General features: G+C 42.0%; 1 protein-coding gene across 2 annotated transcripts; it reads left to right on the plus strand.

Moving 5' to 3' along the window:
• On the plus strand, window positions 1-27,915 carry kank3 (KN motif and ankyrin repeat domains 3). 2 transcript variants are annotated; one of them, XM_069702364.1, is made up of 12 exons: window positions 1-63; window positions 17,097-17,154; window positions 18,133-18,218; window positions 18,839-20,620; window positions 21,387-21,489; window positions 21,701-21,919; window positions 22,101-22,191; window positions 22,715-22,934; window positions 23,544-23,686; window positions 24,737-24,937; window positions 26,301-26,402; window positions 27,233-27,915. In XM_069702364.1, exons 3-12 carry the CDS (start codon window positions 18,182-18,184, stop codon window positions 27,293-27,295), a joined length of 2,961 nt encoding a protein of 986 aa, XP_069558465.1. In that variant the 5' UTR covers window positions 1-63; window positions 17,097-17,154; window positions 18,133-18,181; the 3' UTR covers window positions 27,296-27,915. The 2 variants fall into 2 exon arrangements, with proteins under 2 accessions (XP_069558465.1, XP_069558466.1); XM_069702365.1 differs by lacking the exons at window positions 24,737-24,937; window positions 26,301-26,402; window positions 27,233-27,915 and having other exon boundaries at window positions 22,101-22,180; window positions 23,544-23,657.
• The last annotated feature ends 7 nt before the right edge of the window (window positions 27,916-27,922 follow it).

The raw sequence follows: 27,922 nt of genomic DNA on the forward strand, positions 1-27,922 counted from the left end.
CTTTTCTTACCTTCTCCGAAAGTTGAACAGTGTCAGGGTGTCTGCGCAGAGAGAATCCGGAAGGTAAGCGCAGCGGCCGACGGCTCGATTGATGCATTGATACGGTTTGATTAGCGGATTATTGATCCGAGTCAATAATATGATGGTGCGTTTTAATGTAAAAGGAGCGTCCTCGGAATGTTGCAGTGAGTTATTGATCATGAACTGATCCACGCCTGCAGACAGAGTTTTCATACAGCTTTTGAATTATTGTTGGCTGTAGTAAAAACACAGAAGTTAATGCTCCCGTGTTTTCGGGACTTTTAGTCTCCTTTTGCTTATTTTTATTGTGTTTTATTGTAATATTTTTAATGTCGCAAATAGAGGCTAAATGTCATTCTTACACATTTTTGTGTTGGCTAATGTGTTTAGGTTTCTGTGCTTCCTTCAGTGCGTTGTGGGATTTTTCTCACTCCTATTTGGCCATTAAATAATTGTTGTACTCTCTTGCACGCCGCGACTTTTTCCACTCTTCTTTTTCAGAACCACTAATTTAAAGTCCTTTCTCTACTCTAAATCGGACAAAATGTCTTTAAAACTGATGTTTCGGAGTGTGATGGTCTCATGAGAAACATCTTGATCTACACTACTCCTGTACACAGTCTTAAAGAAGCCAAATTGGTGCACATCTTTATAAAGCACCTTAAAACTGATTTATTTTGCCTGGTTTTCTCTTGATGTGATATTTTTCTTATGTGCTGCTTTAAATCACTTTAGTCAAGGTCTATTTTGTCTTTTGTTGTGCTTCATGCATAGTAGAAGTAGAGCAGAAATAGAAGAAACATCTCTTTTCCCAGACATTGTTGAGGATGAGGTTGCTTCATGGGTTGGAAATCCCCCCCCACACCCCTCCCCTAGTGATGTTTGAATGCAGTAAATGATTCAGAGATGAGAGATTTAAACAGTTTGATCAGGCTTCATTTCTTCTGAATCAAATGTCGATTAAGACTATTCACAGAAGACACGCAGACTTGCTCGCCTATAGAGTCAGAAAATAGACTAGAATGCAACTTTGCATGAAAAGCTTCATCTGAATCTGATAAGGTCATTGACACGGCAGATTGCCACCGTGTCTGTGTCACCCCAAACAGTTTTCAATGTGTTGGTTTCCATAGATGAGAAAGAAGGTTTCTGCTCTACATTTGGTTTTGATCACTATTTGGTCATTGGTATTTGTTTTGTCATGTGAGGATTGCAGCTTTGCTTTTTGCAGATATGTAGTTTTATTGCCTCCTGATGATCGGCTGTCTGTGGCCACAGATCCAGGTTTTTAGGATGAAATCAGTGCCGTGTATATTAAAAATAGAGCTCCAAGTGGCTTCGTCGGTTCAATTGCATACCAATGAGATGATTAAATATTTCTCTGGGAGGACTGTTTGTATTTACACGTCCATGAATTTGAAGGTTTATCAGACAACAACAAACTATGTGAAAGTTGGGGATTTTTACTCCTTTGTAAAGTTATTAGAGTGGCAAAACGTTTGTTGTCCATCTCGACAACCGCGAGGTAAACGGTAAAAAAAACAAAAACGTTTCATGTTCCGAAGTAAAATACGATACAGAATCGATTACCTAAGAATCCCAGATGATGTCGCAGCAACACTTGCGCTCAGTTGAGCTGTTTTTTTTGTCGACGATCTTTGTTAATGCAGTGTTCCCACTGAAATGAATGAAGAGGCTGTTTTTATTTTTGATGTCTTGTGGTTTACTCGGGTCGGGGCCAAAGTTTCCCCGAGGTGTGCTTGGTAACGGCGGGTTCAGACTGCGCAATATCAGTCGTCGTCAGCTTTGATGCACCGCCCGTGATGAAACGATCTGTTGCTGTGCCCGATGCTTCAGTGTGTACTTGCTGTTTTTTTGTGTTCTAAACCCCGAAGTCAGGATAAGATGTATTGTGAGATCAGCAGGTGGACTGGTCCAGCGGCCTCGTTCCGCTGTGGTGAAGAAAGACCTGCAGAAATGAGGCTCTAAATTTAGTCAGTTCAGGATCCAATTCTCAGTTGTTGGCGGGAATTCTGGATAATGAAACTATTAGCTTTGGATGCTAAAAGACAAAATAGGTTTTCTTCCCAGGGTGTCAGGGCCCTCCTTCGGCTAGATGATGCGGGAGAAGAAAAAGAGGAAGCTCTGTTGAATTGTTCGGGATTTAATCACAGGAACTTGTAGAATAAACAGACTGGATGAAAAGCTAACGGAGAAACAAAAAATGTCTGCTAAATATTAGGATGCAGAGGCCCTTTTGTTAAACTTCCACTTTAGCCAAACAGAAATTAAAGTTGGACTTTAAATATGCAGTTTTTGTTGTTTTCTTGTTTACAGACCTTTATCAGTTTTCTTAGAGAATAACTGAGGCAAAGACAAAAAAGTACCAAATATTTCTTAAATCAGTGGAAGCGGGATCAGTGGTGAGCTGAAAAGAAAGTGATACAAGTGATGAAGTAAAATCATCCTTTGAATTTGTGTTAAGCTCTGAGCAACTTCGTGCAGGTCCCTCAGTGGAAACTGTCTTTCTGCAACAGGACCCTGACTTACGGCTGCCCCCTCAAAAATAGCTGCTCTGTAAGTTTAGTTGGAGCTGTCTGGAAGTCACTGCAGCACCCTGACTCGCTGACATACTTTAAAATATACCTTCCTAGTTCAGGCATTCACGCCTTATTTACACCATAGAGGACTATTTATTAGATCAGAGCCAAATGAAATTAGCGTCTGTGCTCATGAGTCCGGCCTCTTGATGAAATACATGCTGTCGTATTTTTAGCTGTATTACGAGTGGCCTTAATTTTAGCAAGGCTCTATAAGTAACTCAGTGCACTGAGTGACATAATGCACTGAGAAAAGAGAAAGCTGAACTCAGCAGTGTCGGGACAAGAGAACAAAAATAAAACTGGCATGTTGTTCAGAGTTTGAAACAAAAGGCCAACAAGTGCTGCAGTGTGGACAGAGTTGAAGGTTCGGTGTGCAGGATTCAGGGGGATCTATTTTCAGAAATAGAATAGGACGTTCATTAGTGTAGAATCACCTGAAATGTGTGTTAATAAAATACAAAGTCAAAATTTGTTTTCCACAACTGGAAATAATTCCATCACTAATTACGTACTAGGTTTTAAAAAGCAGTACTTTCGGGGACGGCGTGTCTGTTTGATTGACAGGCCCATGGTGCAGTCAGGTTTCTGCTGTAGGTGGGCTGGGCGTAGTGTCCTCAGAAATGAAGTCAGATCCACTCCTGCCGCCCCCCCCCCAGCTTGTCCAAATGTGATCACGCTGGCGCCAAACCGCTCCGAACTAGCGACGGCCAAAAAGTCAAACTCGGTACTTTCTAACGGCTGCAGTCGTCTTTGTATGTTTCTTCTGTTCGCACTGGGACGGTTTTACCTGCAAAGCTCCGAAACCTTCTGTTCTTCTCCTCATGTTGTTTAATGGTGGCTGGCAGACAGCTTTTGGGTGCATTACCGCCACCTTCTGACGGGAGTAACGCACTACAGTCAGGTGCCTGTAAAAACGGAGGCAATACGGAAGAGCAATAGTCGCATATACGAATACATTTTTTCTGATTTTAATGAATATTTGAAAATCACTAACATACCTCCCCAAGCAAATGTGAAGAAGTGCATGCAAGCCAAATTACTTAAAGTCTGCTACTGTCTGAAGACAGAAAAAAACAAATTGAGAACCCTTTGAGAAACACAAAGCAGTTTAATCATCAGTTAAATGAGTAATCTTAAGGCCAAACTCGTATTTTATTTATCGTTAAAGCACTAAGTCAGGACTTACTGATTGCAGTCATAACAAAGGTTTAAATGCGTCCAATTTCTGCTCTGAAAGTCGCTGTGGTTTGTTTACCTTTTAAAGTTCAAAGATATTCTTTTCCTCTCAAGCAACAATTAGTTCAAAGTGTCAGGGCTGCATGGAACCTGATGGCACAAGGCATTCATCACAATTAGCAGGCATCCAGGCTTTGGAAATGGAAATTACCACTTTCTGCTTCATGCCAGATTGTCTGATTGGAGCCGCAAAGAAGTTCAGATTTCTACATGCAGTTCAGTTTTGTTTCTTGTTAGAAGTCACATACAATTATTTTAAAACAGCAGCTCCAGAGGCTTCAAAATACACAGCAGAGTGTAATAAAAGTACTCAAATATGTAATAGTAAAACAAAAGCACTTGTGGGTGATAACATGATGTTACTGCAGACAAATGTTTGAAACCTTTCTCTGTGAAGTTGTCAATTTATAAATGTTTAATCAAGAGCGTCTCTGTCTTTCATAATTTTATTTGCCTCAACAATCTGGAGATCACGAGTTTTTGACTTAAATAAAACAATTTCAGGAGCCTCAGGTTATTAGCTAACTGGACCCAGATTGAGTTTAAATCAAATTGTTTTCTCGAGTTACCAGGCAGTTTAAAAGGCTATCCGGGCGACAGAGTCGTGGTTTTGCTGAAACATAACTAGATCAGTCTATGTCTGCTCACTTTTTTAATTTTTTTTTATCATGGTCATTCTTTGGAAAATGAAATTAAACAATTGTAATCTTCTCTTTTGATATTTCATAGTGATATCAGGCTCTTAGACACACACAGACTCCTGAATAATATGAGGCAGTCACATTGGTCTTAATTTATTGAAATGATCTTGAATAATATTCTTGTGATCATGAAAAAAACACCCCAAAATGGATCATTTAGGAGAGATTGTAATAATGACCTAATTACAAAGTAAATACGACCTACCTGGAACAGCAGTGATTTATATGACGATAATGAGATTATCAGTGGTGATCAGAGGAAAACAGATCAGGGAAGATTTTAAGATAACAGGCCGACGTTTTGTGCAGTTCATTTACCAATAGCTGCAATAAAAAGGACACTTAGCCAAAGGTCGTCTCTCTGAAACTGTCTTCTGTCCTTATCTCAAACTCTGAGGGGCAACACACATTCGTCTTTGGGGGGGTGATACAAAATAAAATGATAGCTAGTTTTGGTGGAAAATAAAAGGGTTTTTTTCAAGAAGAATATTCAAAACGTTATTTGTTAGGCAACAAATTTCCTGACAAGATAAAAAAAAATAACGCCGCTGTCTGACTTCGTAGCCTGGTTTTTGCTTTCAGTCATCAACTATATAAAAAACCCTGTAACAATGTGGACTTTAATTAATAAAAAGTTTCACCTGACAATTAAATCAAGAGAAAACTTTTTGAAACATGTTGGGTGCTTTAGGTTGATGAGAGGTACTGAAGCTCATCTAACAGACCTGCTGAGAGCAACATCTGTTGTGTGAAGTGTTCGCTCGCCCATTTCAGGTAATTTGATTTGATTCTGCCGTCGGGGAAAAACGTTGAGAAGAAAGGGACAAATTGTGAATGTCATACATATTCATTGGATGTGTCAGCGTGGTCCAATCAAGACGCTCCTCCCTCGGCTATCTCTGCTGCCTGAGAAACGCAAAAAATGCTAAAAATACCCGCGTCAACTCAAGTACTGGCAGGGCAGCACTGGGGAAGAGGCATTATTCAGACATCAGGATGGGAAAACACCAAAATAACCCAAAACTGCGAGAGGTTGGCTGCATCTGGTAAAGTTGTTTACTCAGCTAGACGGTGGCTGTCATTCAGGGGTTGTAGGTGTTTTTTGTCGCTTTTTGTTTTTTGTTGTTGTTTTTTTTGTATCGTGGTGAAAGTGGCCGAGTGGTTCTGACTTTTGTGGCTCGAGCACCAAAAAGGAGAGAGAGAGAGAGAGAACCAAACCACTACTGCTCACTGCAGGTCATTGTGATAACGCCAAAATCTGTGGACCCAATTTTAATCCTGGACCAAATACTGAAATTTCTGTTGGACGGGGAAAACGGAGACAAAAGTTGCGGTTGTACTTCCTCTGGCGCCCGCTCGAGATCGTCCTCCCTTTCTGCTTTGGAATCTGATGCCTGAGAAACTTTTCTCGGGGTGAAGTGAGAGCGTTGACTCCTGTTTCAGTCTTCGGTTAGGAGCTTGATTTCCCAAAACCATCGCAGCACAGAGGTCACCTCTGTTCTCTGGCTCATAGTGGAGCACATGTTGTGCTTAGCACTGAGGTGCCTGTGGAACGGCACCGCTGCCATATGAAGTCACAAAGTCAAATAAAAAGGCTTAACAAGGCTCAGACAGGGCATGTTCAGTTCCCACTGCCACTACAAAGAATAAAACCAACCTTTATATCCATTTTAACTCCACACACATTTCAGACTGTCTTTAACTGTTTGTTTTTTAGTTACCTCTCATTCTGCAAATGTTTATTTTGCTTTTATGGATACTGGTGGGTATTTTTTTTGGGGCATTTCTGCTTTCATATTTATTTACGATTTCGATAGGGCACAGTAGAGAGATAAACAGGAAACTTGGGGAAAGACAGCCAGGAAGCAGCTAAGGACAGCTGGGAGTTGAACTGATTGTAGCCCACGTGACATGCTCACTATTTGGCCATCAGGGTAGCCCTAGTTGAGGCCCGAGCACCGATGGTGCGAAGGCCCGATTGTTATTCAAGCGATTATTATTATTCTTCGTAAACAACTGCATTTTCGGCGGCTTTATCATACTCAAAAACTCATGAAAGTTGGTACACACATCTGTCCCAGCGAAACATTTCGTGTTTTAGTGGAGTCGCAAGTGGGCATGCCCTAATGGCTCACTGGCGCCCCCTAAAGGGATGCCCCGCCGGCTACATTTACCCACATGCATGAAATTCGGTGGACATGTGTATCACACCGAGATGTACAAAAAAGTTCCCATGCACCATTACGTCAACTCAACAGGAAGTCCGCCATTTTTTATTTAGTTGCCATTTTTGGCAATTCACACATGTTGTACTTTAACGAACTCCTCATGATTTTGTTGGACCGACCTGAAATTTAGTCTGTGCCCTCTTAACATGTTTGGAATTAAAAGTTATCATAATAATTTGTTTTCGTCGATCGGTGTGCCCGTGGCATGTCGTCCAAAATGTGATAAAAAAGTCACACTATAGCATGTCGTCCAAATGTCTTACTGAGAGGCAACAGCACTAACCACTGCACCACCAATCTTCCCAGGAAAGGGTCTGCATTGTGACAGATCTTTAGCTCACTGTAACCTATAACTCCACCGTCCACAAATATTTATTCAAATGTGACCAACATTGCTGCAGACATTCTTTGGATAGTAGATATACATGTTTTAAAGCATTAAATATCTTCCTGTAATGTGTAGTGTATGCACAACTTTTTCAATTTCTCCAAACGTTTCAACTTCACTAAAAGTTGAATCACCATCAACAGGCCAAGGTGGAATCTGAACCATTAATAGCAACTTTGGTGAAGTAGAATCTTTTACCTGTTGATTTAACCAGACTGTCGGTTGAGTTGCTGGAAGCTCTGAGTGAACTCCGTGAAACAATTCCTCCACCGCGACTTGATCTTCAGCGCTGAAGATATTCCAGCGGTCTACGACGACGCTTCAAGGCTGGAAACAACCTCATGAGGTCGTGGGTTCGAGCCCCACTCAAGGTAATCCTCTCAGTTCAATTAAAAGCCAAATTCACTCTCATGAGGATGAACATCGCCCAGAAGGTTTTACACAACCAGGCAACTTTAAAGATATTCCTATAAATGGTTTATATCTTATAAGTAAAGTGTTAATCAGTGACTTGATAAAATCATTAGTTTTAAGTTATTATTACTTTAATAAAAATGGTTCATCACCAGAGAATTGTAGCAAGAAAAATATTGAACAAAATTGAGGACGATAAACGGTTAAATAATAAACTGTAAAAACAGAATCAGTTCAGTAAGTAAATAATGCACTAAAAGACTTTATAAAGGGGAGTTTCTTTTGCAGTTGGGGTAAAATCATCGGAGTCGACTGAAGGGCGTCGATATGTCCAATTAAATTTGGTAATGCCTGGCAGACATCAAACAGCATGCCAGTGAGACTGTAGGAGTAATGGATGGCCCAAATCTGAGAATCTAACTGAATCACTACATTATGGGAAACTGAATTAGAGCCCACGAACATGTATTTTCCACAGGAGCAGCTCCATGGAGATGAAGGTGTGTTCTTAGGGGCTCATTTCAAAGTGTTTCAAAGACCTCCACACATCCTGGGCCTTGTCATTACCCCGACCCTCTCCATCAAAGAGACACAGAACCGGTGTAATTTCCACCAGTGAATGAAATAACATGATAGTCGACCCATATTTCAGTTATTTCAGGGCATAAAGCAGCAGAGGCTGACATCTGGTCTTATTCTGGAGTTATGTGAATCAAACATCTGGAGGCCCCGGTTGCTACTGTTGTGGAGGAGACAAGTGGGTCACGGTCCCCTCTTAAACACAAATGTGGGTCAATGTCAAAGGACTTTCAGAGATGCCCTGAGCTGGTTTATTTTCATGATTTGCTTGGCTAGACAACACAAAGCTGAAGTGATTCGAGAAAACGAGAGAGACAAACCTGCATAGTTTAGATGGTAATATTCCTATTGATATTGGAGCCAAATACAAACTTTCTACAGAGGTGTAGTTCATGTTGGGAAAACAGGCTCGGAGAGCTTGTGTCTCACTACGGAGGGAAAACAAGCTGTGCCTGGTCCAAAATGCAACATGACATGGAAGCTGTCTAATTGGGGAAAACTCAATTTGTGAGCTGTGCTTTGTTCCAGGGAGGGGCTCCGGTCGGACGCCTGACTGCTAGCTGCTGCTGGGATACAAACTTTTGTGTTCAGGAGGCTTTTGCAGCTGTGAAGATGCCAACATCATCGTCTACAGAGAGAAACTTGTAATGTTGCTCATGGGAGTTCAGGTCATCTCCCCCCCCCCCCCGAAGAGATGCAAAGTTTTACTGGAGGAAGTTTAAACAAATACAGACTCGGACAGTTTTAACTTTAGTTAGAACAAAACTGGAACTGCAGTTTGGGTAAGTTTTCTGGTTGGATGAACAGTGAACAAGAGTTTTCTGAAGTGTTCCTGAGCCCATGCAGTGATTTCCACCATAGAATTGTGTATGTTTTTAATGCCATGCCGCCTGAGGGGCTGAAGATTACAGCCATCCAATATAGCTAGTTTTTAGCTTTGTCACCTGCATAAAGAAATTTTTTTTTTCAGATTCACTCAATCTTTTAATTACATTATGAACCGTAAATGATGAAATCCCAAAATTATTTGCAGTTTTACATTGAGGAAGATTATTCTTAAATTGTTGTGTTATTTTCCCACGCAGTCTTTCACAGAGTGGTGAACCGTCTCATCATTTTCACTCCTGAGAGACTGTGCCTCTCTGGGATGCTCTTTTTTTTTTTTTTATACCCAATCATGTTACTGATCTGTTACTAATTAACTTAATTAGTTGTTCGACCAGGTGTTTCTTTTAGCATTACTCAACTTTTCCAGCCTTTTGTTGAGACTGTCGCAATTTTTTTTTAAAACCTGTTGCTGTCATCAAATTCAAAATGCGCATTGACATTTCACAGAACAATAACATTTCTCAGTTTCAACGTATGTTGTCTTTGGTCTGTTTGCAATTAAATATTGGTTTACATCATTTGCAAATCATTTACATTTTACACAACGTCCCACTTTTTTGTAAATGCTGTTGTCAATATAAGTCTTCACTGCAAGTCGCTGTCTGTGGACAGTGGCCTCCCTTTATCCTTCATTCAGCTGGTTCTTGACAGCTTCAGATCCTCCCGAGAGCCAATTTAACTCCCAACACGGTGTCTTTATCCACTGCGACTTTATTGAATTCACTTTGTGACATTTTGAACCTGGAAACAGTCTGGAAAAGGCCGGGAGCACGAGGGTGGGTTGTGGTTTGGAGAAAACAACGAGGCCTCACAAAACTTTTCGAAAACAGCGTTGCCACCAAAGAGGCATAAAGCCTCATTGTGGATTCTGAATGTGCCCGATTGTGTTTGCAGGAGAATCTGGAAGGAAGAGGGAGGGGAGGCAGGACACATGTGATGTTTGAAGTCAACCTGATTTGTGTTGGAAAAAAGAAAGAAAGATATACAGCGAAACACAAGAGATTTGGGTGATGTGACGTAAGTGTGTGATTCATAATTAAGGGATGGGCGACAGGAAATGGCATCTAGTGGTAAAATCCTGTATACAGAGGTGACCGTGTGAATGAAAGTGTGTGTTCACAAACACTTGAGTCCTCTCCAAATGTGATAACATGTTATCTAACCTCAGAGTGGTACATCATGTGATGCTGGACTTGGTGCTGTTGTCGGATGCAGGATGCGCGCGCGTGTGTGTGTGTGTGTGTGTGTGTGTGTGTGTGTGTGTGTGTGTGTGTGTGTGTGTGTGTGTGTTGGCATGTCACTGTTTGTTCAGCTCTCAGTTTTTGCTTGTCTTCTCTTTGCTGTTTTCCTGCTGCCTTCAGGAAGCAGCTTTCAGGACGGCTCGATGGGTTTCCTGGCAGAGCCCTCCTCCCCCCCAGTTCCTACTGGGAAACAATGGGAGGTCTCCCACGGGGGCACGGAGATGTGTATGTGTGTGTGTGTGGTGATGGGGGGGATTTATTAGGGGAGTATTGGGCTTCCCTTCAGGAAACTGCAGATTTATCCCAGCAGCAGAGAGGCCCTGCAGTGTTTGTGTGTGTGTGTGTGTGTGTGTGTGTGTGTGTGTGTGTGTGTGTGTGTGTGTGTGTGTGTGTGTGTGTGTGTGTGTGTGTGTGTGTGTTTTAGTGTCTCTTCAGCGTTCACGAGGATGAAAACACGAAAGAAATATCTTTGCCTGTTAAACAGATTAAGTTCAGGATTAGTATCTGGTTTTAGGTTCAAGATTAAGTGAGATTAGAATATAAGGTTTTGAAAATTACCATTTGAACTGAGACAATTTCCTTTCTCAGAAAGCAACACTTGAGATGATGTTGTCGTGTTTACAGAAATCACTCATCGCCAGATCCGTTTCAGTAGCTGCTCTGGAGTTTTCAATCAACAGATGAAGTTTGCAGAGTTGTCATTAAATTGAATGACCCATCCCTAGTCAAAGGATGGAAAATGTATTTATACATTGTCAAAAATGAATCCTAAAAATCTATTTGGGTTGAATTAAAATATATGAAAGTAAATAATAGTAAAATTTCAGAAGACCAGAAGCAGTGAAAGTCCTTACAAGTATAGTAATCCAAGTGTATGTGTGCATGGTATGCATATTGGAATGGATGCGTGTGTTTGTGGTTTGTATCTCTGTTTCTGTGCGTGTGTGTGTCCTGATTTGTGAATGGGTTTTTTCTCATGTAAAACAGTCAGATTGTAACAGTTTCTGTCAGAAGGAGGATGTTGGCTTTCACTCCCTCCCCTCCTTGTCAGTCAGATGGTGTCTCCCTCCCCTCTCTCTCTCTGGCCTCTCTTCTCGGGGAAAAGGGTGGTGTTGGGATGAAGTCACTGTTTTTAAAAACATGGCCCCCGAGCCTCGAATCGGCACAATATTTCCTCTTCCGTGAATCGGGCCTTATGCAGGACAAACCAATGTTCTCTTATTCATTAATGACACGTCCTCGAGTCTGCAGGGCGACAGAGTGCTTCTTTGCTCATCGTCACATGTTCCTGCTGTTCAGCCCGGAGGGGAAAAAAATGCATCAATGACAAATTGTTCTGGGGCTGCCTTTTTTTTTTTTTGGTGAAAACTAACAGCACTAAAAAGTTTTCTTTTCGATAAATATATTTATTTTCCAATAGATTTGGTTATTTGAAGCTCAGACGACGGAAACATGCAGCACTACGATTATCTCGGCGTAGAGTGAGCTGCTCAAATCCTGATCCTCTCATTACGAAAGCAGTTTTGGTCTGATCACGATTCCCCTTATTGATTTACAAGTTCAGTGCTGGTTTTGTTGTCTTGACCGTAGTCCTACGAGGGTGGAGTTCTGAGACTGCTCCTGTTGCGCGTGAACAGTACACAGCACCGTGATGTTCAAGGAGCACATAGAAGCTGCACCCTTTGTGAGGAAGTACTCCCAAGTTTCGTCACGTGATCAAAATCAGCACCCGAGTTACACATGCTTGTGTGAGCAGTGGTCCTAAAATGTGTAACACCTACTCATGGTTTTACCTTCCTCCCGCTCTGTGCACGTCACAGTGCTGCACGTCATTCAAGCACAGCAGCAGCGGCCTCAGAACTTACTGATCCACCTGCGTATTAGTAATAAGAACTTTGTACATGTGCGGTCAGACATTCAGCTTTTAAATGAACCTCCAGTTTAAGAAAAAGAAACAAACACAACAACCACCTGCTGAAAACATTCATCACTGTCTTTGTATTGTAATATCTGAGATACAGGCTGCTGTAGAATTCATTTTTGACTTTTGGTTGCTGACAATGATGACAAAACTTGAAAATGACACAATGACTACACTCACTGCAGAGTACGTGTATTGCAGTGTTGGATTTCTGTGAAGAAACACACCGGTGCTGCAGTTATGACTGCAATGTTGCATTAAAACTTAATTAAAAAAAAAAAAAAAAATTCATGTTAACTCAGTGTGGTTTAACTGTTCACAATATGCCCCCAGTCTGTTCACTAAAACCTCTGGTGCGAACTTTGTCTTTGTCTGCATGCGACTCTCAGAAGAGTAATTTAGGTGTTTGTGTGAATATGTGAACATGCAGCGCTTTGCAGATGTCCTGAGGCACTTCAGATGTTTGAATTCTTACCATTTAGTTACAGATTTGTCCTGCAGCATGACGACAACAACTTCAAACATACAGCCTGTCATAAAGAAGTCTATCTTCAGAGACAAGTAGAACAAGTCCTGCAACAGTTGATGTTGGGCCCCCTCAGAGCCCTGATCCCAACCTCACAGAGTCAGTCTGGGATGACGAGAAGAGACAGAATAAATCTAAAGAAGTGTGGCAGGTTCTCGAAGATACTGAAACGGGGGACGAAGCAAATTGTTTTCACCAGTTAATTAACAACTCAAAAAACATTCGTGGCATGAAATCATCCTCATACTCGTAGTGCCTGAAATATTTGCACAGCTGTTTGTTTGTGTTCATGAAGGTTTCACAAGTTTAGACTAGGCTTCTGTTGAAATGTTGTGTTTATGAGTTGTTTTTCTAATTGTGTGTGTGTGTGTGTGAGAAACTCGACAGCGTGGCTCTCAGCTGGTCGGGACTCGGGGTGCAGAAAGAAGGAATGCAGCTTCTCCCTGCAGTCTGTAATTTGCCGTCATCAAATCAGAGAAAAACAGCAACACTTGAGAGAAGCTGAGGGAAACGTGTGTGTGTGTGTGTGTGTGTGTGTGTGTGTGTGTGTGTGTGTGTGTGTGTGTGTGTGTGTGTGTGTGTGTGTGTGTGTGTGTGTGTGTGTGTGTGTGTGTGTGTGTGTTGAGTGTAGCTGGGGGTGAGAAGAGAAATAAGTCATGTGAGGAGAGGAGGGTTGAGGCAAAGAGGAGATGAGAGAGAAAGGAAAAGGAAGGAATTGAAGGGAGCTGATGAGGGCAGAAAAAAACTAAAGCGGAAGAGGTGACAAAATGAAGAATGCCTGAAACGAGGAAGAAGAGAAGAGGAGATTTGTGGTGTTAATTATCGTTTGTTGAGCAATCTAATGAACTTTGCAACACATTATGCAACTGTGCAGTTAGTTTTCAGTGGTTTTTAAAAGTCTGCATTTTTTTTCAGCACGGCGCCTCTTGCAGCAGCTGTTTGTTTTTCTAGTTTTGTCTTGAGTTTCTTTGGGGGTTTTTTTATGTTGTTGTGAAAGGCAAATAATGGCCCTGAAGACTTTTCGAATTGATTTTTCATCAAGGTCGTCAGCCTACAGCTGTTTAACCAATAATGAATCATGTAAAACTCAATGTTTTTATAGTGACTCATTTAGCAAACTCAAACTTCTTTTAACCATCTGGAGTGTGGAGCGTCACGTAACCTGGACTGTCAGGAACCTGCATGTCTTTGATACAATGGAAACAAAAGCCGACTCTGTGACAAGGAAGTTAGGGGCTGTTAAGTTTCTGTGATTTAAAAAAAAAAAAAGCATCAAGTTTATGTTGCGTTCAAATGGAGCTCGTGGATTCGACATGGGAAGTTGTGTGCACCGTATCCTTGGCGTTTAAGTGGTTAAGTCATAATACAGTTTCGAAGCAACGGCAACGTGGACGGACTCTAGAAGCCGCACAGCCTCACAATTTGGCGAGCTAACAGGCAGCTAACATAATGCAGGAAATGTAAAGGTGTAGAGGGAAGAGATGAGGCTGTTGGGAAGATCAACATTTTCTTCAATCGAAGTTATAAAAAAACCCCCAAAAAACTGTACATGACTAAAATAGCAGTATATTAGCTTAACATCCAACAATAAATGAACTTCCTCCGCCATTTCCATGAACATCAGCAAAAAACAACTCGTGAATTTGGGGTTCACAGAAAATGTTGAGGTCCGACGTCATGAATACCAGAGGACGGCATTCCTAAGGACCCTTCTCGTGTACACGGTAAATACGACCCCATTTGAACGCAGCATTAAACTGGACTTCTTATTCCATGTTCGTCTTCTCTGTGCAGCTCGTATTTAAGGTGTCTTTGTGTGACTTGTCGATCTTATGAGGTTTTTAGGTTTAATAGATGCTGCCTGAACTGTGGCAGAAAAAAAAAAGTACTAAATAGTACAGAGATGCATGAAAATGCAGTGAGTATTATTGTTGCCAACCCTCCGGCTGGTTGTATTTGCCATAGTTCTGACCAGCCACAGTTCGTCTGGGTTAAATCTCTTACCATTATTGGCCTTCTTTGTAATGATAAATCTGGTGTCACTATTGAACACAGTCAAAATTCTTGATGTGCAGAAAACATGGCACCTTATGTAATAATGACATCACATCAAAACATGCCCCAGAAAGACATGTAGATTTATGTTTGAAGATACGTACTTTGTTATCACGCATACAAACTATGAATCTCTTGGAAACCCCTGTCTGCAAGTAGGAAATAAAATTAAATTGAGATTCTAACAATTTGACAAAAAAAAAAAAAGAACAAACATCAGCGTATTTAAAGCTATCTACAGCAAATGACACGGAGACTTGATTTCTGAACTCCAGACATGAGGTCAGACACAGTTCACAAACTGTAATCACAGCAGGATTACACGTTACTAAAGCTGTCTATTGAACTAGCTACAAGAGAATCATGAGACGTGTTTATAAGCTCTGGTTTGCTTGTTCAGTTTTAAACGAACCAAATACAAAAATCAAAGTACCTCTCTGGTTTGGTTGAGGCCATGTATTTGAAAGGCTTTGGTACAGCGTGTGTGTGACTTGCCTGGACGCTGCTTGTTTACTGCGGTCGGACCTGAGAGCAGCAGCTGACTGAAACACTGAGGAGAGCCAGAGCAGAGGCTGATAAGACGACACAGAGCAGAAACTCTGTTATCAGTCAGATAAGAGTCCTTTTTACTGAGGATTTCATGTTCTAATGAAGACATTGTCTAACAGAACCTTTAACAGGATTTGTGATAATTAGTTGTCTGCTTGTTCGATTGTTCGTGGGATTTTCTTTGACAATAAACCATGTGTCTACTGTAGGTGACAAATAATGTGTGTGTGTGTGTGCGTGCGTGTGTGTGTGTGTGTGTGTGTGTGTGTGTGTGTGTGTGTGTGTGTGTGTGTGTGTGTGTGTGTGTGTGTGTGTGTGTGTGTGTGTGTGTGTGTGTGTGTTAATAAGGTTATCAGTAGTCTGTCAGCTGGCAGGACGACTGGCGTGTTTCAACAGCATGTGCCAGGAATGTGCTCGAGGCTGACGGAAAATGTGTGTGTGTGTGTTTGAAACTAAATGAATGAGTGCATGTATCTGAGGTTTTACGTGTGTGTGTGTGTTTTTTTTTTTGAGGGGGGGGGGATTTTACTGTAGCTGAAGCCTGTTATCATATTTCTAACATTTGTGTTTTTGAGTTGCACAGATTTTTTTTTAGTCTTTTAACTCTACTTGCTACTTGCTCTTGAACTCTGTCTTTATTAGACATCTGCATCTTGTCTGAATGGAATATACTGAGTTTAAGCCAGGAGGTGGTGAGCTTGGTTTAGCATAAAGACTGGAGGCAGAGGCAGGCGCAGCGTAGTTAACCTGGGTCTGTCCAAAGGTAAAACAAATTTCCTACCGTCACTTCACCTGATAAGATTATGTCTCTTTGTTTAATCAGTACAAATATGCAGGGTTACATGCTGGAACCATTTCTTGTTGGGAAGCTGTAACTTCCTAAAGTCTTGTAGTGACCGTGCCAAACAACCAGCGAGACTCGAGGCTGGAAAAGCTCGGCACGAAAGTATATTTCCAAAATTGCTGTTGCTGTAGAGATTTCAGTTTTGGAAACAAGAAAAATAACACGCAAAAGACTTGTGAGTCGTCTCCAGATTTATTCTACATGGTGCAAACGTGCAGTGCGGGTGACGACTTAACAGAAAAACAACATTAAAGTGATTAAAGTATTAATGAGGTGCTGGACCACCACAAACCTCCAGAACGGCTTCAGTGCTCCTCAGCGTCGACTGCTGAGGGGACGAACACAGTTTTCACTGAAAATGTCTCTGTTCGGGCCGCAGGTAAATCACATTTGTTTCTCATATCAGGTCTTTAGTACAGGCTGTCTGCACTGTTATTTCTAAGTGAGCAGATCAAATTTGGTGTGTCGTGGTTGCTGTGGTAACGACGTACACGTAGCTATGCTGGCGACCAGGCTTTCCATAAAAATGACCTTAGTTATTGAGGTCATCAAGCCACCTCCACACGCGGTTTGGATCTTATTTGCAAAAATCACATTTCATGTGTTTTCTTTTGCCGTCCAGACTTTCAAAAATGAATCCGCACACAATCTGGATATGACAAGAATCCGATTTGTGCTGGCGGTGTGAACAAGGCCTCACTGTTGGTCGACATATGGTGACTGTAAAGGCCTTAGCACATGATTCACATCAAACCATGCATCTGGTATGAGGTATCTGCATTTCTCGTGTTTCTCGATGAATATTTTCAGGGTTTTCCCTCTAATTTGTGGTCTGACAGCGTTGCAACGGCCGATTTATGTTGTTGACTGTTCTGACTGTCCCCCGTGTGTCTCTTCCTCAGGGCTGAGTGGAGCAGGGAGGAGAGAACCAGCCTGAACTGCTCACTGAGCGGCTGAGAGGTAAGCTGCTCCTCAACACACTTATCTAAAGTTTTGCACTTGCTGTTGTAAACTGGCGCTAACTGGTGGCAAAGGAAGTCTTTTATATTTCCTGAAGAAGAACCAGGTCGTTAACAGGAGCAGGGAAAGCTGCTGTCGCCGAACGAAGAGACATCTTCAACCTGTGATTATTAGAGACATTTTAAACAGATCATGTTTGTCTCCAAAAGATGATGAATGACAGAAAAAAAAATGTCAGACAGCTTGAGTCTTTCTTCAGCTCAGACTTTTTAGTCAATATCTTCTTTGTTTTATAAATGTTACCTGACTTCTTAATTTCCAAAGTTTTCTTTTTTTAGATAGAACTTTTAGTATACCGTATTAAGATGTTACACATGCGTCTGAATAAACAGATTAAGACGGGAAGACACCGATTGATTTCCCAGTGAACAGTGTGTGGCAGGTCTCGTGTTGCGGATAATCCTGTGGTTTTTCAGCAGAGTTGGATACAGTAGTGTGATGCTGTTGTTGATGGAGCGGCTGCCTTGTGGTTTTAATTTCTGGACGCAGTTCAGCGTTTTGTTGTTGACTTTGCTCTGAGGTGTTCGCCCTGACATGTGTAGATGATGTCGGGCCAAATGTCCCTCAACACCTACGAGGAAGAAAAGCCAACATCAGATGTTAACTAAACCTTTTAATCTCTGAAAGAAGAGGATCCACCTTCTTTTGAAAACAGTCACAGGCTGTCACGTGCTAACGAGCCATAAAAAAAAAAAAAACTAACTTCTTCAGGCCCCTCTGCACTTGGTTTACAGCTCCTCTAAAGAAGCACCTACATGTACGTTCGCCTTTTAAAGTGAGCGCACGGAGCCGGTGGGGTTTTTGCAAAGTTTTCCGTGTTGTTGTTTGTCGTGTAAAGCTGTCAATTCATTATTTTTTGTTTCTGGATCCCAAAAAATTCCATGACAAATGCACTCATGGGATTTATGTTTTCTGTAGCCTGGTGTTGATTTGAAGCTGTGCGTGCTGAAAGGTCCAGCCCTGAAAAATGACTCAGTCGGTGCAAGTTAACCCGAAGCTGCCTGGTAAGAAAACTACATGCAGACGCCACTGTTTTTGTCAAATGCATTTTTATGATACAGTTGAAATATAAATATTTGAGGTTTAGGTGTTGCAATGTGTAGTTTTAATATTTATTATTGTAGATTTGTTTTAACCTGCCAATGGCAGTTTAGTGTAATTTATCACACTGAAATAATTCAGCTGGTTTCAGAAATGCTGATATCATCGGGTAAAAAAGGATGTTTGACATTGTTGCAGAAACAGAAACTGGTTTCAATATATCATAATTTATTGCAGCTATCTATGGTATTGACTGTATTATGTGTACTTTGTCAAGACTAAAGCAAATGTTATAAATTTTTCTATTGGTTTATGTTAAAACATGGCTGCTATTGTCTCAACTCTTGTGTGAAGCAGTAATATTTGGTGAGGAGTTTTTTGTCTATTAGTTGTCGTGGAATAATCTTTGTTGAGAGCTTGCCTTTTTCGTTTGTATCGTGTGCACACACACAGAAACACAGACAGGTAATGAGTAAAGAAGCATGTGAAGTGAAGAAGAAGCTGGTAAAGATGGTTGTAAACACAGCAGAAGCATCTTTCAGTACCATTGATGTCTGTCCTCTGACATGTCCTTTCCCTTCAGATCTGGGCTCTCCATTCATTTACTCCAGGCAGGAGGAGGACACCCAGCCTGCCTCTTACTCTGTCCAGACTCCGTATGGTTTCCAGCTGGATCTGGACTTCCTTAAATACGTAGAAGAGATAGAGAGTGGGCACAACATCCGTCGGGCACCTGTCAGCTCCCGGCGGCCTGGACGGGGGCTCAAACTCTCCCAGAGGAGTCCAGGTGTGGGGGGGCGTACCAGTGGCTGGACATCCACAGAGTCACTTGCATCCCCGGCCAGTGAGGATGGCAGAGCTCCGCCTCCACCGCCACCACGTAACCGCCTCGGCTCAGCACCCTGCGAGGGACTCTCTCTTTCCCCTGTGACCTTCCTCAGCGTCCCTCCCCTGTCCGCTGTTGCCAAAGTGCCCCCGCCGCCACCACTACGCAACCCCAGAGTTGAGCGGACTCTTCTGGAAACCAGCCGGCGGCTACAGCAGGAACAAACCCATCAGCACCAGAATGGCGGGCGCTTCCAGCTCGCAGATCCTCCCAAAAAGCTCTTAGCCTCTCCATCCCCTCAGCCCATTCAGAGTAGCTGGATTAAACCCAGTCCTCAGACCTCTGGGCGCAGCACTCCAGCTACTGGCACCACAATGACCCCAATCCCACCCAGCCAGCTGCAGACAGTTAGAGAGCAGATGGCTACGGCCCTGAAGCAGTTGAAGGAGATGGAGGAGAGGGTGAAGGGCGTTCCTGCGCTTGAGAAAGAGGTGGCCAAGCTGCGTGCAGAGAAAGACATGCTTCTGTTAGCATTGCAGGAGAAGAAAGTAGCCACGGAGGAGCGGAAGCAAAACTCCACAGAGACTTCCACCCAAACCGCAGAGACCCTCCAGAGTGACCAGAGTCGACTGACTTCACCAACATCACCCGGACACAAAGGCCTCGGAAAATGTGGAGAGTTAAAAAGGCTGACGGAGAAATTTGAGGGGAAGGAAGAGAAAGCTCCAGAAGGGTCATCTAAAGTTCAAGTAAACACTCCAGAAAAAGTAGTTGTACAGAAGAAATCAGTGGCCGTCGGGGACGACGTGCCCATGGAGTCCGTTGTTTTCTACTACAGCCACGGAGTTAAAGATGCTTCTGAGGGCACCGAGGTGAATGTTTGTGAGAAATGCACAGGAACAGAGGCCCCTCTGGTTCATGAGGAGGGAACACAAGTCAGAGCAGAGACAGAGGAGGCCGAGGTTTGGGTCATGGAGTCCCTGCTTGGGCTGACCACCGAGGCACAGCGGGAGATAGACACCTTACAGGACACCATTAAATTCCAGCAGGAGTCCATCGTGGCTCTTGAGGATCGCTTAAGTGTAGCCGACAAAGACATGGGAATCCTTAGAGCCCAGGTGGAGGAGAAAACCTCCAAAGTCACGTTTGAGAAAGGCGTTCTTGTCAAACCAGACATGACAAATGTCCAGGTTGAGACGTTAACCTATGAATTAAAGCACGCTGCAGTTTTGTGTCGTCCCGAGGTGGCTGATGCATGTGTGGGCGAATGCTCAGCAGCAGATCAGACTGAACAGGGCACCCAGACTGATGCCGTAGTGACACCAGCAGAACCAGCTCCTGTTGCTTTGGTCAGCACCGGGTGCCAGTGGGAGAACTTGTGCGAGGAAAAGACTGAGGAGCAGAAAGTTAACGTGCCAAAGAAGAGACAGCTGACCATCGCTGAGTACAAGGTCTCACTGGAAGAAGAGGTAGTCAGCATGGATTTAAAGAAAGGGGGAGACCAAGGAGAGAAGACTGCAGCCAGCAACACCAAGACAGGTGAGTACAGAGTTTTTTTTCACTGCAGACGAGCTGGGATCAGACCAAATGATTCATGGCTTCTGATGTTTCTCTTTACGAATATATGCGTAGAATTATAAGTCTTTAACATTCGTTAAAAAAAAAACACAATGCATATTTTGTAAATTAGGGGCATAAAGGTCCACATTGTAATGTAGAGATAATATGAACTGATTTACAACAAGTAGGGGCCAATGGAGCGGCTATACGCTTTACTTCATGGTCCATTTCGACTGTAACTTTGAAATGTGGCGCTAATTTATGGGCACAATAAGAATTCCCTCTAAGGAACAGCCTCTTTTAAAACTAAATGTTAAATTATTAATCCTGTTTTAGTGTTACTTTATATGTTATTCCCTTTGTAAGGCTCTGATATAAGGAATTTACTGTGTTAAGTGCTTTGAAATAACATACTTGTACATAACATAAAGGTACATGGTGAGGACCTTTCAGCACTGGATAAAAGACCACTTTTTGTTAATTTTTGTACCAGAGGAATTCTATTCTGTCTATTATTAAAACAGAATTGGTTACAAATTACTCTTGTCCCATGAAACTTTAGAGTTATTTGCAAATCATAAAAGAAAATGTGGTGCTTAGACATTAAAATGGCATTACCCCCCCCCCCCCCCCCCCCCCGGACATAATTTTGTTTATATCATGGCTTGTGTTTGAGGGACATTATTTGTTTCTCTGCTGGACTTCGAACTGTTGTTTGACCCAACTGCCTCCCTTATGGCAACAGGCATGCTGAAATCAATCATGAAGAGGAAGGATGGGAGTAACTCGGGTGAGAATCGTATTGCTGGAAAGAAGAGCCTGCAGTTTGTTGGTATCCTAAATGGAGGGTGAGTAACAGTAACATGAAACCTAATCTTTATTTTTACCTCAGCAGAAATAAAATAGGAGCGACAGATAGTCTCAAGGTCGGAAAGAACATTTTGACCAGGTCACAGGTTCGACTAATAACAAACAAAAACATCTTTCTATTGGAGCTGGTTATGTAAAATGTGAACTACACAAGTTGCTTTGTATTTGAGAACACAAATTTTCTTTCAGGTATGAATCTACATCCAGTGAAGACGACGAGGAGGAGGAAGATGGAAGTTCCTCTGGAGAAAGTGGAGAAGGCGAGTGCAACGACAGCACAGAGGAGGATGAAGCCGCTTTGGAGGAAGAAACATCTGAGGAGGAGAGAAATGTCAACCTGGATGAGAGCGACACTGATGAGGAAACGCTGAGAGCTGCAAATTATTCATCTGACGCTGTGAAAGAAAAGTAGGAAGAATACCTTTTGTTTCCACGTTGATTAATAGAGTTTCAGCTGTCTGGGGGCTCCAGAAATATTGTAGTGTATAACAAAGAGAACGTCTTCTCATAATATACATACCCAATCCACAGACAGAAAACAGTAAATTGTTTTGTGTTTAAACTTCAAACATTTGCATGTTTGTCGCAGGTTTGATCTGAGCTCAAAGATGCGTGAAGCCTGCCTCATTCTGAAGAACCACCTGAACGATGACATCAAAACACTGAAGAGTAAGGAAGTGGTGCGTCCCTGCAGTCTTCTTCACATCACTTTATCACCAGCCATCATCAGTGACTCAGTTAACTTACTCAGTTCATCACCTCGAATAATGCAAAGTAACACGCAACAAGTAATAGGAAATTCATGTCCTCGTGAGTTTAGGTTGTTGAAAGCTGTGGGACTGTATGTTTCTGTGAAGGGATATTTTTGACACCAGTAAACATCAATTAGAAACAATACGAGCTTCATGTAACAATAACAGAGGAGTCGTACAAAGAAAAGGCTCAGGAAGTGAGCTCCATTTGACTTGCGCAACAGATGGTAGAAGGATTTCCCGTTAACATTCAGCGACATATCAGCCTACAATAAACCTGAGACAAATACAGTTTGACCGTATACACCCGTCTTTAACTCCACTATTATGAGAAAATGTGAACGAGAGACTCGCACTAGTGAAAGTCAGACGAGTCAGATCTGCTTCAGGTGCTGTTTTGCTCACCTGTTTTCAGTGTAAACTATATATTGCTTCCAATGGTCACCTTCAGCTCTCCAGCTCCCACACTGTCCAGCTCGAGTGGTTCCGTATCTCCAGCGCCAAGATGGCTCAGCCGTCGCGGGTGTCCGACTACCTGATGGCGTTCTCCGAGGTGTCGTCAGTGCTGCTGCAGCACGTCATCAACATGACCGATGGCAACGGCAACACGGCTCTTCACTACAGCGTCTCCCACTCCAACTTTGGTGTGGTCGGTCTGCTGCTGGACACGGGTCAGTGGGCAGCAGTCTCCTGAAAAGGATAATTTAGACTTTTTAAAATGTTAGCATGCAGCGAGAAAACAGTAATCCAAGTAATTACTACGCTTGATTGATGTTGTTGGACAAGAGCAAACAATATTTTAATGTCGTTCTACAGCTGTTTTGTGTTGAGGAGAAAGTAATGACTCAGCATTTCTCCAAAAATGGCGGTTTATATTTTCATGTGGCAGGTTTGTGATGATGATGATGAAAACCAACTACAGTCTATGTGCAGCCAGAAAACGTAAACAATCAACTAAAACCATTTTGTTTCAGTGAGAAAACGTGTCTTCTTGGTTTCTCCTGAAGAAACATTTGTTTGTTTTTGTAAACAAACACAACATAAAGAATCTTTCTTTCTTAATTCTGACCAAAATAATTAGAGGACATTTCACTGTATAAAAGGAATATAAAGTTGACCGGTTTTCAAACATGCACATTTTTGAACTGCAGCTGCTTGTTATTTATTGGCCTGCACACATACTGATACATCTGCCCTGATAAATCTGCCATAAGCTAATATTGACTGACTGTGCTAATTCCTATGCTTAAATACATGTTAATAAAGTGTGTTTCCAACAGGTGTGTGCTCGGTGGATAAGCAGAACAAGGCGGGCTACACGGCCATCATGCTGGCTGCTCTCTCGACTGTGAAGGAGGAAGAGGACATGGCTGTGGTCAAGAAACTCTTCAGTCAAGGCAACGTCAACGCCAAGGCCAGCCAGGTAGGTCGTCCTCATCACACAGCTCTTAGTGGACGCACCACTCATGTGCTTTTTTTTACTCTTTTCTTTTCAACTTGTAGCCTTTCATGTTTCCACAGACGTTTTACTGCAGTCACGACCAGGGCGAGCTATTGTTCAAAAACATTTCTGTACAAATATTAACAACAATAAAACTACATTATTGTACAAATTTTTAGTTTACAGATGGCACCTTAATGCCACACATGCTGCTTTGTTTTAGCTTATGGATGGGAGAGGTGTGATGAATTACATAGGCGAAACTATTTGTTTGGTTTCGGCTTTTAGTTCAACTTCACTCTTAATGCATTATATATTCACTGTTTACAAATGTGTCCATAGTTTGTTCACTTTTTTCTGAAAGGCATTTAGATTTATGGATGCAAAAATTACCATTAGGCTCTAACCTTGTAAATGATGATGCAAAATCCAATGAAAAGTGTCTAAAATTTAATTTGCTGCCTACTACTGATTAAACTACCGTCCATTATAGAGAGTGATGAATCAGTGAATGAGGTGGTGATTTCTGACACAGCCTTGTGTGTTGAGGGCCAAATGTGGACAGCGTTTTGCGAAGCAGCAGCGAAAGGCTCGTACTGGGAAGGTCAACCCTGAAGTCACAAGCAAAATCTGTGTTGAGTAAATAAATGGTGGCTGTATAACAGCTGAAAAATGCTCTTAAGCAAGGCACTTGAACCACTACAGTTTTCAGAAAGCTCTGTAAAAGACTGGCTTCACTGTGCTGGTGTATTTAGCTATAAATAAATAAAGTGGGGCTGTGCTTAAAGAGAGGAGGCGTATGTGCCTTTCTGTGTTTAAACAAAAGTAAAACCGCTATCCCTTTTTTCAAAATAATCTAAAGTTGAATTCATCACTCATTCAGATAGTAGAATAACAGAATTATTGTCAGTAAGTTTAAATGTCAAATTTTGTTTTTATATCTTATAAAAACTGGCAAATCTATCCAACATAACATTTAAAAATTGGCCTGTTTTCAAGAGAAATAACATTTATAATTGTTTACCTCTGCAGGCGGGCCAGACGGCGTTGATGTTAGCAGTTAGCCACGGGCGGCAGGAGATGGTGCGGGCGCTGCTCGAGTGCGGCGCTGACGTCAACGTGCAGGACGATGAGGGATCTACAGCTCTGATGTGTGCCAGCGAGCACGGCCGAGCTGAGATCGTCAGACTGCTCCTGGAACAGTCTGGGTGCGACATATCCATTGTGGATAATGTAAGGCCTTTACAGGTTTAGCCATTTCGCTGATGCACCCAATGATTTTCAGTGCCTTAAAGTTCAAGCCCGTTGTTGGATCTGTGATTGCTGAAAACAGCTGCATGCTTTCATGTCTGGGATTCAGCTCAATCTGTGCTCCGGAAATGGTTCCTCATGGGAAAGTGGTCTACACAGTTTCCTGTTCTGGTCACCTTTCTTTCCTTTTTTGTTGTTTTTCTCGGTTAACAAGATTGGCTGGAAGGTTGAAAGCCACAATCAATTTAGTTGTATCTGCCTTTGACTCAAATCAGTGCTGTATACAGGAAACACAATCACTGCGCTGCTCACGGGTCCCTGGGGAAGACAAAACAAAACAAAACTACCATAACCCCTGTGCTCAGTGACTTGCAGATTTCAGACACAATGCCCTGTGGGCTCTTGCACCAGTCCTCTCCATACTTCACCACATGACCCATATGAATCAGCAGGAGCTGCTCATTTACGGAAAACTTTGTCCATTTGTCAGAAAAATCCACAGCCAAATATTATATATATATATATATATAAAAATTATCAGGAGCGAAAATATGACTATAGAACAAAACTCCTCTCATCACGGCTTCTGACACTCCTGCTCCTTTTGTTGTTGTTGTTTTTGAATCTGCACAGCTTTGTGATTTTTAAAGTGATTTTACAGTGGATTGGCCTGGATGCTTGAAGGGAAGCCAGGCAGACAGATATTTGAGTGTTCACATCTGTGCCAGAATGAGCTAGCCATTTGGTGGAGGCAGTCCCTGGATTGTGTTTCAGTGCAGCACAGCTGGACTGAGAGGGGAGGGCATTTGGAAAAGCCCCCACCTCCTCAGTCCACAAAAAACACAGAAGTGCATGACGAACCATCACTGTAAGGCTGAGTGGAGCTAAACAGTATGCACAAAACAGCACAGTACTGAACCCTCTTTGAGTCTCACTTACAGTTCATGCATTTTATTGACTAGAATTGTAAAGTTATAGATTTGTTACAACCACCAATACTGATACTATATGAACACATAGCTTGAACAAACATTTTCAATGATGATGCTGGAAAGAAATGTATAGGATGCAGGATGGAGGAATGTCCTGGTTGTTTACCGGCTAATCACAGATGTATAACAGTGACTTATCTGATAGGAATAAAAAAAAAAAAAGTGCCTAATCTAAGAAGATGAAACAACTTGAAAACAGAACAAGCGTGTATAATGTCGATCACGATGTCCATCTCAGACCATCGAGTTAGAAACACTCTCAGGTCTTCCGGGTCAATGAACTGACTTTAACTCTTGCTCTACCTCCTTCTATATATCTCTTTCTCCCTCTGCCTTTCCTCTCTTTTCTGCAGGATGGCAGCAACGCTCTGTCCATCGCGTTGGAGGCAGCCCACAATGACACAGCTGTGCTTCTCTACGCCCATATGAACTATGCCAAGACCCAGACTGCTATGGTGAGGCCATTCTCCAACCTAACTCCTCCTCCAGATACAGTAACTTCTACATAAAATCTACATAATCTGAGCGGATGCAGTCATACTCTGTGAATAATTCGACTTTTAGATGAATGTTATTTTGCATAAGATTGTGATTTAGTGTCACATACACTTATTAATAACACAAAAAGGAAAAATGTTGGCCTTCCTTAAATCAAAATGATGTTTAAGGGTAGATTTGATCAGGTTTACCAGCCTAAAAGAAAAAACAAATATCAATGTTGGAAGTTAAGAGTTGACTTTTTAGCTGGCCATGGTTCATTTTTATGGTCATAAACTGCAAGTGAGCAGTTTTAAACCGCTGTGAAAATAGCATGCATGCAGGCTGAAGTTGGTGCAGGCCGCATTCACAACATCACTGTACAGTGAGCAATGTGTCCTGTATTTAAAGTGGGTAAAATGAGTTCCACAGCAGCAGTCCGAGCTGTAGTTTGGGTGTGGGCAGCACTGACTGGAGGTGCACTGCTGCCCCCTTTAGGCATTACCAAGCTCCTTTTGATTGTGGTCTCTCTTTGAAAGCATTAAACTCAATAATTTCTTTACCGTCACGCTAAAATAGTATCAGTTAATTAGTAAAAACAAATAATAGTTTTAATTTTATTAAATGAATCCAACATTACAACGTTAAATACATGTTTAGATTAACACACAATGAAGAACAGTAAATAGGGATGAAATAGTAATTAATGTATAACTGTATATTAAATACATAAAGTATGTATATTTACTAGCATAATTATGAATTCCTCTTTTAAAGCTTGAGCCTGTCCCTTACGTTGTGCTTGTAGGGAAGTCCAAAGGCCCAGCAAAGGAGCCCCACAAGCCCCCAAAAGCCTTGGCCGACTGACTGACACTATCAAGGCCGCTCACTGAAACGGACTGACCAGCAAACGTAACTGGATCTGAGCTATGAAAAGCTCCACTGGAATTTACTTAAATATATATGTATTTATATGTTGCCACATGTCTTACATTTATAAGCATTGTTAATATGAAAATATTATTTTTCCATAAAAGTCGTGAATGGTTATATTATATGCGTGTGAGCTGTTTGAATTCGGTCTCCAGCACTCGAGATGACGAGATGAGACCTTACATTTATTATTTGCACACCACTAATATTTTACTATTAAGGGCAACACGCGCCAGGAGCACATGATGTGATTCACCAATTGCTTTCCATATAAACCCAAATCTCCAGGCTCCACAGAGATGATCAGAATGGCTGCCTGGGTTGACACATCCTCGCTGCTTGTAGATAGAACATCTACTGTGTCCGGCAGACGCCATAAACTGCGACATGGCTGGTGTGTGTTGCTCTGTTGTCCTCCCTTTCTGTCCTGCCTAAGTAACTGATGTTTAAAACTCTTCACCTCATAGTCTGCACTAACTGTCTGTGCATTATATGTTCATATAAATATTTACATATATACATATATATTCATTTCTGAAATAAACATATTTACATGAACGTTTAT

The sequence above is a fragment of the Brachyistius frenatus genome, unplaced genomic scaffold (genome assembly GCF_029030835.1).
Source record: "Brachyistius frenatus isolate BFR_SWC_R1_liver_20210118 unplaced genomic scaffold, ASM2903083v1 Contig_41, whole genome shotgun sequence".
Classification (NCBI taxonomy): domain Eukaryota; kingdom Metazoa; phylum Chordata; class Actinopteri; family Embiotocidae; genus Brachyistius; species Brachyistius frenatus.